Source organism: Podarcis tiliguerta (assembly GCF_965153285.1).
Source record: "Podarcis tiliguerta genome assembly, chromosome: 10".
NCBI lineage: Eukaryota > Metazoa > Chordata > Lepidosauria > Squamata > Lacertidae > Podarcis > Podarcis tiliguerta.
The window spans coordinates 7,999,449-8,011,236 of NC_139543.1; the positions used below are offsets into that span (position 1 = coordinate 7,999,449).

At 44.2% G+C, this 11,788-nt stretch overlaps 1 protein-coding gene across 7 annotated transcripts in view; it reads left to right on the top strand.

Moving 5' to 3' along the window:
* The window catches only part of CDHR3 (cadherin related family member 3), a 46,416-nt gene that overhangs the window by 22,882 nt on the left and 11,746 nt on the right, over nucleotides 1-11,788 (top strand). For all 7 annotated transcript variants that reach the window (XR_014502088.1, XR_014502089.1, XM_083399537.1 and 4 more), the window contains 5 exons: nucleotides 391-485; nucleotides 618-722; nucleotides 3,509-3,660; nucleotides 4,954-5,143; nucleotides 5,903-6,071. Coding sequence is in view for 5 of the 7 variants with exons in the window: in XM_083399537.1 (XP_083255663.1) it covers nucleotides 391-485; nucleotides 618-722; nucleotides 3,509-3,660; nucleotides 4,954-5,143; nucleotides 5,903-6,071 (711 nt within the window). In the remaining 2 variants the exon portion in view is untranslated. The remainder of the gene's footprint in view (nucleotides 1-390; nucleotides 486-617; nucleotides 723-3,508; nucleotides 3,661-4,953; nucleotides 5,144-5,902; nucleotides 6,072-11,788) is intronic.

An 11,788-nucleotide genomic window follows, 5' to 3' on the forward strand; every position in this document is an offset into this window, starting at 1 on the left:
TTGTGTGAAGTTGATATTGGTTGTGGGGTTTTTTACTATACAGTTCTGAGTATTTATTTTAATAATTTATATATTGCTTAATACAACAGTTTTTATGTGGTGTACAGTATGTGTAGAGATAAGATGTTGCGCATGTGAAAAATAATCAGGGTTAAAATAGAATGAAGGTGATGACATAACACAGTGGGACAAAGGCAGAGATTAGGTATAACCTGGTGAGACTGTCCAGGCTAATCGCTGGAGGAATTATGGCTCTGCAGCATTTCCTATAAAGAAAACAGGAAGTGAATTACCAAATGGAGCACAATTCACTAGCCATTTGCATCTCTCTGATTCATACTGCACAACAAAGCAATACTGTGATCTCCCAATTTGTGTCATTTATTTCAGTATTCCATGACCCCAGCATCACCACTGTTCTCTATTTCTGGAACTGGAACCATTTCTTCCTTGAAGGTATTCGATTATGAGAAAGATCCGCATGGGTGAGTACGTATTATGTAGGTAGTCCCTAAATGAGCACCTAACTTGGCTTTTTTAATCGATTAGAGTTAGCAGAGAAGAGATCTGTCGTATGGAACCCACAATGTGACATTTTGGGTGTTTTGGTTTTACAGCTATATGTTAAACATCACGGCAACAGACCACCTTGGTCGGAATACCAGTGGGACTCTGATAGTCACTATCATAAACAGGAATGATGAACAACCTTATTTTACCATGTAAGTGAAACATTCTAGGTGTATCAAAACAGTGTATTTTGGCTTTATAAGTGGATGGCAACTCACACAAACCACTCCATGCATAGCTGGGCTAGATGAGTCTAAGCCCTGTCCTGTCTGTGATCACCTCATTAGCACCAACACCACCAGCACCACCACATTCAACCACCATCAGAAGGAGCTCTATCTATGTACATCTGTACATACATAGAACTCCTTTTGATATCCACTGAAAGTGTGAACGGTTGGAGTGAGGTGGTGGGTGGATGAGACTAGATGTCCTCTGCTCCTTCTGTGAATTCTTTCAATATGGAGGAGGCATCTGGAAGTGTCCCCTTTCAGTGTTAATGATCCATGAGTTTTGGATGGTTCCAACACAGTGATTAACAAATTTGAGTTTTCTGCTCAATATTTGGCAGGTTATTTCAGTTCAGCATGTCAGGGCCAAACAGATTCAAGACTGAATCTTCCAGATATTATTATTATTATTATTATTATTATTATTATTATTATTATTATTTTGCTACTGCTGCTGTTGTTGTTACTTTAAAGCAGCTGTGAGGCATTCTTATTTTTATCGGAAAAGTGACACCCAATTCTATACAGTGGTACCTCGGGTTACATACGCTTCAGGTTACATACCCTTCAGGTTACAGACTCTGCTAACCCAGAAATATTACCTCGGGTTAAGAACTTCGCTTCAGGATGAGAACAGAAATCATGCGGCAGCGGTGTGGCGGCAGCGGGAGGCCCCATTAGCTAAAGTGGTGCTTCAGGTTAAGAACAGTTTCAGGTTAAGAACGAATTAAGTACATAACCAGAGGTACCACTGTATTTGTGTTTACATATATTGACAATGATTAGCATGTGGGACGCATGCTAGACAGTGATTTTCACCAAATAATTTTTTTTGTCTGGTCACGATACTAGGACATATGGGATAGTGTTATGAGTGTGTCATCTAGTGTAGCACAAAAGTTACTTGGAGGTCTAAGCCCCCTCCACCAGTTCATAAATGCAGCCTGGGCTTCTCATGTTAAAATGTGCCATGGCACCCTGGGGTGCCTTGAATGATGGCCAGAGGAGCTGTGGGCAACACTGGCCTCTGTCCCTCTTTCCTTCTCTCCTTCCTCTGATGCCCTCCTGCGTCTCTGCCTCCCAAAGGCTTGCAGAGCCTTTGTTGCAGCAGCCCTGGCTACAAGCTCCACAAGTGAACGGTGCCTCAAGGGCTGGCCAGGGAGTGCTTCCCAAGTCCCTATGGGGCAGTGTGAAGGGGGCACCTATCTTTGGGGTGGGGTACAGCTCAGAGACCAAGGGCAGCAGTGGCAGCTGCCCTGAGGACTCCCAAGGAGACGAGGCTGAGGGAACAGGGGTCAGCAAACTTTTCCAGCAGGGGACCAGTCCACTGTCCCTCAGTCCTTGTGGGGGGCCAGACTATATTTTTTTTGGGGGGGGGTGAATGAATTCCTATACCCCACAAATAACCCAGAGATGCATTTAAATAAAAGCACACATTCTACTCATGTAAAAACACCAGGCAGGCCCCACTAATAACCCAGGGAAGAATTTTAAATGAAAGGACACATTCTACTCATGTAAAAACACAGTGATTCCCGAACCGTCCGCAGGCCGGATTGTTCCAGATCCGGCCCCTGGGCCTTAGTTTGCCTACCCATGCTCTACAAGGAAGGGTGTTTGAAAAAGGATGAGAGGCTGACAGCTCTGCAGGCAAGGGGTGACACAACTGGGCTCCTGAGCCCCACAGGGGTGTCACAGAAAGAATGCAGTTGGTCAAGGGGGGTCGTGGATGAAAACCTCTGTGTTAAAGCATATTGCTCAAAAAGGATGCTTTGGGCCAGAGAGAATTCTGCTGCATCTCAAAGGAGACAACCTTCCAGTCATAGGTTGTACGATATGGGGTAGTGCAGGCTTTTTTTAGATATCCAAATGTCAGACACATAAACTTATTTCGGGATGCCATGTATGTGAAATTTAAGGTGCTCATGCAGTTGCTTGACAGACAAGGATCTGTGGGCTGGGAATATTTATATTTAAGCGTCATTTAATGAAAGCTTTTTTACCCAATTTTTCAACTGAAAAGCTCCCCGAGTAGCGTACAAAGTTCATTGAGAATACAGTAATAAGGTATTGGGAACTTCAAGTTCGTGGTTCCCATAAAACTATATTTGTTGAATAAGTTGATCTTAATAAATGCATCACTAAAGAGTATGATGAGAATAATAAGCTCTTGGTGGGAGAGGAAACATACACACCACAACGGATAGCCTAAGTGTTTTATTTTGCTACCATGTAGAAAAGCTACTACATGCATCTCAGAATTTTATGCTCAGAGTAAGTGTAAACATCTTGGCTAGGCTACATGAACAGAGAATAATAACACAAACAGCTATTATTATTATTTAAAATTTTTATGCCGCCCTTCATCCATAGACCTCAGGGCAGTTCAAAACATAAAAAAACCCTGTGAATAAGAGAAAAGTAAACTAAATAAATGCAGGCCCTCACATTAAAATTGGGGTTAAAAGTGAGTCCTGGTACTAGAAAATCTAGATTTTATTCATTTATCATACTTTTTGTCTAAGGCACGCAAGGTAGTGGTCATCTTCATAACAACTCTGTGAGGTAGGTTAGGCTGAGAAATAACGACTGGCTCGAGGTCACCTAATGATATTCACACTGGTCACACTAAAGAGACAATAATTTAGAGTCTAGATATTTTTAACCCAAGATGCCGATTCTCTTTTATGCAACATTTTCTACAACAGGAAACAAAGAGCTTTCAGTGTTCTAGAAGAAAGTCTACCAGGAGACATGGTTGCCAATGTAACAGCTAAGGATCCGGATGATGAGGAAGATGTTAGTAGTCTTCGCTTCAGGATCATTCCTGAAGGGATTCCTTATTTCTCCATAGATGCAGGTCAGCATTTCATTTTACGGATTCCTGAAGGATTTGGAATGGCAAGAAACATTGTGGGCTACGGAAAGCAAGTTCACTGAGTAAATGTTGAAGGAACTGAGCTTGCTTGGCCCAGAGAAGAGAAGGCAAGAGGAGGGTCGTGATATCACCTTTCAAATATCTGAAGGGCTGTGTTATGCCTATCAGTGTGGTTGCTCGAGAGCGATCAGGCAAGGTCCCTCGCTGGTCTTTTCAAAGGCTTTATTATTGGTGCAAAACATTGACAATGCAGAACGCCTCTATTCCTTGTCTTGCTCACTCACTAGCAGAATCTGAGAGTAGGTGGTCCTTAAACTGCTGCTTCCCACGATTTTTGGAGGCTCTCTGTAACCCAGCTGCCCTTCCACCTCTCGCCTCTGAGCTGATGGCAGTTCCCTGACAGGCTGGCACAGAAGGGGGCAAAGACATGCTCTCTCTGCTGCATCAAGGGGCAGGAAAAGATCTAATGGGCTTACATTACAGAAGACAGTAAGGGTTTTGCTTGAACCTTGGCAGAAATGTCTTAATAGAAAGAGGAGTTTGGCAATGGAACCTGTTACCTAGAGAGGTGGTGGTGGGCTGTCTCTCATTAGAGGTCATCAGGCAAAGGCTGGCAGCCAACAATTGAGGAAACTCTGGTTTGGGCTTTCCTACCATGAGCAGTAGCTTGGGCTACATGGCCTATGAAACTCTCTCCAGCTCTCTAGGATTTTGTTCTACTTGCTTCTCTACAGTTTGGAGGTAACCCAAAAAACCTGTGGTTTATCATTAAGGGAACAAGTCACAGTGAACTTTGGCTTCACATGGTCAGTGCCCTGTTCCTCTTTTGCTGCAATTAGGCTTTTTTTAATTATTATTTTAAAAATCCCAACCTTCTATTGGAAGCAATAGAAATTTTTCCCCCAAGTCAATTTGCCATTCATTGGGTATTTTCAGTGTGGGGACGGAGATCATCATAGCCGTGGGGAACTCTCCTCTCTCTGTGTTCATTGACCTCCTGCACCGAAACCCTAAATGCAATTAATTTAAGAAAAAAAGCTGCCATTTAGTTTCTATGGATCTCTCCCACTGACTGCTGCTGCTGCTTCTAGAATGTCTCACAGCTCAGAAAAACTGGGAGTGCATAACTCTATATTTAGAGTGAGTGGAGGAATTGGTGTTTGGAAACAAATGCATGTAGGATGTGGAACACCCTTTCAAAATAAAATTCCTAAGTCACAGAAGATATTTGTGCTGCACGCAATTGGAAATGCTTACAGTATATTTCTTTCTCAGTAACTGGTGTGCTTCTGGTGGCTAGAAGAATAGACCGAGACTCGGACCCATTGCGAGGACATCCCAACATTACATTGATCATTCGCGTTGATGATAGGCCTAGCGGTGGACAATATGCTGAAACAGAAATTGTTGTAACTATTGAAGATATTAACGACAAACCACCAGAATGTGACAAATACAATTACAGGTATTTGTATTTTTGCACTTTTATCAAATTCCACAACATTTGAGCAAGTTTTCAGAAGAGATTATATCTCCCGAATCTTTTTAGCACAGGGATTGTGCTAAAAGTTACGAAGTTGTAGTGGTAATCGTAATTTATTGCTAGAATAAAAACCAAGCCCCACCAAAACATTAGGATTAAATTATTTTCTTAATAAAGGCCACTCTCCAGTACTAGCAACACTATCCACTGAAATATATAAATTCAATAAATAATAGCAGTAATAATAATAAAATGTCAAAATAAAATCCTTATAAGAAAATGTAGTAGGATAGTTGTTATATATGTATATATTTAAAAATCTTGTCCTAAGTCACTGTCAAAACTTCTTAGGAAATTGTTAAAACTTCTTAGCAAATTTTGCCCTCTTGAGCTCTCCTGCCTTTTTGGCTATCTTCTCTTATGTTTTCCAGCCCCCACAATGCTCCTTTCTAAATGCCAGCAGCTCATATTTCATCACAGGACCTATTTTAGATTTTTCATAATCAGACCAACTTTCTGCTTTTCCCAAAGAAGCTGTGCTTTGTCATTTTTCTTAATAGCCAAGCTCCCCCCTCCCCCACCAGAATGTTTATAGACATTCTGTGACGTCACAGCTGCTCCGCCAAAGGCTAGAGTGGACTCGCGGACAAACAACAAAGGATAATGGATTTTTTATCCCATGTACAATATTAATTTGGCCTGGAATAAGGATTATCAGTTATTTGTGCCTTTCTTTAAAAGGATAGAGATAAAAGAAACAGACCGCCCTGGAGAAAGAATTTGCTATTTGAAAGATTTCTGTCGTGACTGTGATGCTGAGTTACAAAACCAGCTGTTTAACTTCACTGGATTGTCTGGCGTTGGAAGTAGCAAGTTCACACAGGTTCCACCTGGTTCTGGAAGGATCAAGGTCAGCTTATTATTGATTTATTCTCAAAATATTTATTTACTAAATTAAGAAAATTTAGATCCCCCAGAGCTTATTGCTCTGTACAAAGCGGAAACTAATATTTTTTTTAAAAAACACAAAATGAATGGCAACAGATATGTAATGGAAGTAACAATTGCCAGAACAGCAGAGGTAACCTTAAATTACTAGAAAGTAAAAACGCATTTAGAACTACTGGTTCTCAAAGCAACCTGCATAGAATTATCAACACAGCAATTAAAATGAAAGTATAACCATCACTAAAACCAAACACTGTACAGAAAATAAAGCAACAATACAGTTTCTAGAGTCTCTTTCTAGGTACTCAAATGCCTTTTTTAAAACAGGAAAACCTGTAAGTCAGGTGGACCCTGATGATTGTACAGTTCCAGTACACATAGTTTGGCTTACCGTGTCATGTGAAATAGTTCCTCAACTGGAATTGTTGTTCTTCCAAAACAGGAAGTATGCATATGGGGTTTTTTGCTACAGTTTTTTTTTTTTTTTTTTTTTTTTGCATAAATGAATTACAGGAAACAGGTCTAAATCACAAAAGAAAGCTCTGCTAGTGGAGAAAAATTTCTGTGTTACTCTTCAATAAAATCTTTGTGGGCAGCATGTTTAGTCGTGTCTGACTCTTTGTGACCCCATGGACCATAGCACGCCAGGCACTCCTGTCTTCCACTGCCTCCCACAGTTTGGTCAGACTCATGTTTGTAGCTTCGAGAACACTGTCCAACCATCTTGTCCTCTGTCGTCCCCTTATTCTTGTGCCCTCAATCTTTCCCAACATCGGGGTCTTTTCCAGGCTTCTCTTCTCATGAGGTGGCCAAAGTATTGGAGCCTCAGCTTCAGGATCTGTCCTTCCAGTGAGCACTGAGGGCTGATTTCCTTAAGAATGGATAGGTTTGATCTTCTTGCAGTCCATGGGACTCTCAAGAGTCTCCTCCAGCACCGTACTTCAAAAGCATCAATTCTTCGGCGATCAGCCTTCTTGATGGTCCAACTCTCACTTCCATACATCACTACTGGGAAAACCATGGCTTTAATTATACAGACCTTTGTCAGCAAGGTGATGTCTCTGCTTTTTAAGATGCTGTCCAGGTTTGCCATCACCTTTCTCCCAAGGAGCAGGCGTCTTTTAATTTTGTGACTGCTGTCACCATCGTGGGCAGCATACAATAACATAATAGAAACTATAAAACTGCTACCGGATAACACTTAGAAGCAGCATTAAAACTGGATACCACTGTAATCAACATCCACCTTATGCTACATGCTGGAACATCCTAGCTAACAAATAGGTCTTCACCTGGTGCCAAAATAACATCAAGGTTGAGGTTTCGTTGAGCCACCCCAAGGAGGGGTGCCACAACTGAAAAGGCCTTCTTTCTGGTTGCTTCCCAACTAACTTCAGATGGCGGGGAACATGGAAGAGGGGTTTGAAGATGATCACAAAGTTTAGGCAGATTTGTGTAGTAGAAGATGGTCCTTAAGGTAGCCAGGTTCCAAGAGCTTTCTAGATACAGTGGTACCTCGGTTTAAGAACACTCCGGTTTAATAACGGTTTGGTTTACAAACTCCACAAAACCGGAAATAATGTTTTGGTTTGAGAACTTTACCTCGGTCTACGAACGGAATCTGAACGGTAGAAGGGCACCGGTGATGGGAGGCCTCATTAGGGAAAGCGCACCTCCGTTTAAGAACGGTTTTGGTTTAAGAACGGACTTCCGGAACGGATTAAGTTCGTAAACCAGGCTACCACTACAATTGCTAGTATTTTGAATTGTGCCTGGAAATGGACTGCCAGCTGGTGTAGCTGCTGGGAGACCTGGCCAAGTATGATTCATATAGCCAGTCCCAGTTGGTAACCAGCTGCATGTTGCACTGACCGATGTTTCCAGGAAGTATTTATGGTTAGTCCTATATACATTGCAATAGTCAAATTTTGAAGTTACTGTTAGGATAATTAGTCCGGTGCTGCCAATAAATCTTCCCAGACAGATTTATTGCTCCTCAGTCCGGCACGCTCCGCTGCGTGAACTCTTGCTTCACTCCTACAGCAGTAAAACACCTTAGCAGAATAAGCGCAGCATACGTGTGATAAGGCTAATGAGAAAGGCAGATTCTTTCTGTAGCTTCTTTTATTGTTCCAAAAACACTGGAAAAAACAGATCTCACGCTCCTCCAGACTGGAGCTGCATTTTAGCTGCGCACTCTCTGAGCACAGCTCCTCCACTCCAACACTTTCGGTTTCTCACAGAACACAAAGAGCATTCCAGACCACTCACGTCATTTCCTGGCTGACGTCCCAGGAAATACCTCCCCTTTTGAGCCGAGGCACAGCAGTTTACCTCATTACTGCTCTCAACACCCCCTCTTGCCTCGGATCGGAGGGTAGAATCGACCCTTGGTCGTCCCAAACGTAAACCTACGCAAAACTCTCCATGTCTCTGGAAGGAGAGTGGCTTCGTGAAGCCATCAGCTAGGTTCTTTGCTACTAATCCCTCTTGAACTCTTTGACACACATTCCGAACTCTCAGTGCTTCACAAGCTACAAGCGTTCTCAGAGTCTCTGCTCTACACTGTGGTTGCCCAGTCTCTGTGGGTTTCAAACGGTAAACCCACCTGCAACCTACTGCCTGTTTGCCTGGTGGCAATTCAGTGAGTGAAAACACACCTAGATCTTTCATGGACTTCATCTCTTTGTCCATTGCCTTGTGCCACTCAGCTGCTTCTTCCTCAGGTAAACTCTGAATATCCTCAAAGGACTCAGGTTCACATCTAGCTGAACCTACCCAGACACCTGAAGCCTCATACCGATCAGGAGGTCTCCTTGTCCTCGCTGATCTCCTCAGTGTAACCCTTGGTGACACTGCTTCTTCTTCCTCAACCTCAGCATCTTCCCCCTCTGACCTGCTGCGCCTCTTGGGCTTCACAGCTGGCTCAACGGGTGAAGAAGGCTCGCTCTTTGGTTCAAGCTTGACTCTTGTCAGAGGAGGTGTTCTAGGTTCCCCTCCCTGAGGGAGTCTAAGTTGTCCCTGTCTTGGACTTTGTTGCTCTGGACCTTGGTCCCTTGCAACCACTTCATCATCTTCCTCTTCAGCGTCTGAGTCATAGGACTGTTGCATAACCACCTCTGGGTTTGCGTGCAGACGCTCCCAGCCTGCTTGCTCACAAAACTCTGCACTATTACTCACAACCAGTCTTGACTGATCACCACTGGGGTACGCAAACCTCCAGGCCTTTGAGCCAGGCTCATACCCTACAAAGATCATTTTCTTTGCTCTTGGCTCGCCTTTTCTGCGTAGAGCCTTTGGAATAAGCACCCAGGCTTCACAACCAAACACACGGAAGTAATTAACCTTGGGCTTTTTTCCATGCAGTAAGAAATACGGTGTATTTCCCACACTAGAGTTGTACACTCTGTTCTGTGTATGTACCACATACTTCCAAGCTTCAGACCAGAACTTTTGGGGTAGCCGAGCATCCCACAGGATCGCAGAAACTGCCTCTTGCACTGTCCTGTTTTTCCTCTCTGCCACACCATTCTGTTGCGGAGAGTAAGGAGCAGTGAGTCTGTGGCTAATCCCCTGTTCCCTGAAAAAGTCTTGCAGAGCGGATCCAGTGAATTCCGAACCTCGGTCACTCTGAAAGGTTTTAACTTTGGTGGAATATGTCACTTCTACAGCTGTGATCCAATCCCTGATCACTTTAGCTGCCTCTGCTTTGGTCTTCAAAGCAAATGTCCAGGCGGATCTCGAAAAATCATCAACCAGAATCAAAGAAAACTTTGACTTCCCCAAAGATTCCACCGCCATTGGCCCACACAAATCTGCATGAATTAACTCAAAAGGTTGTGTGGTGCGTCTCTCTGATTTTGGATAGGAGCAAGTTACAATCTTAGATTGCTTACATGCATTGCAATCTAAAAACTTGTCACAACTCTTAAAGTCACACCCTTCAGTTAAACTTGGTGCTTTTCTAAGAAATGCCCACCCCAAATGAGCAAAGCGTCTATGCCAAATATGAGCACAACCATTGTGGGGCGCTACATTCACACATTGCCCCTTGGCGTCTTCTGCGTCTTCTTCTCCTGTGGACAAAGACAGGTTAACAGTAAACAAATTGTCTTTGGCATGCACTGTATAGACATGTTTGCCATCCTTGTAGAATTCGCACTTGTCACCTGCAAAAGAAATCTTAAACCCCTCTGTAAGTAAATCATGTACACTTAACAGACAATTGGTCAAACCAGGCACTGCAAAAGCCTTAACTTCATGCTTAAGAAAAGGACAGTAAAACAATCCTGTCTCAGTCAATTGCTTTCTGCTTCCATCCGCAAAAGTCACATATTTCTCAGTTTCAACTGGCCTGCAATCTCTCAGCAGACAGCCAGATGTCACTAGCGAGTTTGAAGCACCACTGTCAATCACAACAGTCAGTGAGTTGTGTTGTTGACATTCCTGGGTCGCCATAGCAACAACCCCCCTTTCACTGCCCCCTTGGCTGGGGCCTGTGTTGGCTTTCTTCACTGCAGCCAGTGTTGCAACTCTCTCAGTTGCCATGGAGACTGGACTTCTCTCACGCAAGTCCACCGCTCTTATCTCTCCTTTCGCCAGATGGTTGACCTTGAAGGCTTCCACTGTAGACGGCTTCCCACGGGAAGATTTCTGTGCTCCATCACGTAAACAGCTTATGGTAGTAGCCTTTGGAGAAAGAGGCTTCTCTGCGCTGTGGCTTCTTTCTGCCCCCCCACTCTCAGCACCGGGGCTCCCAGGTCGATAACCTGCACCCTCTCTGGTGGGTCTGGGGTCCTCCAAGCTTGGCCCCTCTCCAGGCTTCTCAGACAGACTCATCTCAGCATCAAAGCAGCTCTCTGCAGCAACCACAGCAGCTTTACTGCCCCCCTCTCTTGGGAGCTTCTCCCAGCTTCTCTCAGCTAGACTCTCAGCGCCATCTTGGCTCTCTGCCCCTTCTGGTGTCGCAGCAGCCACGTCACGGCCCAGGCCTCCCACTCCTGCTTCACAAGCCTCTTGGAGTGCTCGCCACGCTGCGTCAGGCCTTCTAGCCTCTAGTACCAGGGGTAACAGGTGTACGTCCACGTTTTCTGCTAGAAACGCTAGCACACGCTGCTCTTCTTCTTTCTGCACCTCTGTGCTGCCTTCTGGGGTTTCTGGACAACACCCCACAAACCTGCCCCCACTAGGGAAAGCTCCACATGAAAGCTCCACGCCAGCCACGTGCTGGGGGTAAGCTTCTGACATGGCAAAGGCTCACGGCCAAAACTGTGCTTCAGAGCCATCTTCTGCCCTTCTCAGCCCCTTTCTACTCACTCAGTCTCTCAAAGGGGATATTAAAGTTTTCTGAAGCTGCCTGAGCCATGGCCCTTCCCTTCTGTAGGCTTATACTCACTCAGCCAAAACCGGGAGTCTGTGGGGCTGTTGGCTCCTTGCGTCTTCCCTTTGAAGTTCCGGCAAGCGATCTTGCACTCCACAGCTTCAAAGCCTTTTTCCACACGTGCTGAAGTCCATAACCTTGTTAGGATAATTAGTCCGGTGCTGCCAATAAATCTTCCCAGATAGATTTATTGCTCCTCAGTCCGGCACGCTCCGCTGCGTGAACTCTTGCTTCACTCCTACAGCAGTAAAACACCTTAGCAGAATAAGCGCAGCATACGTGTGATAAGGCTAATGAGA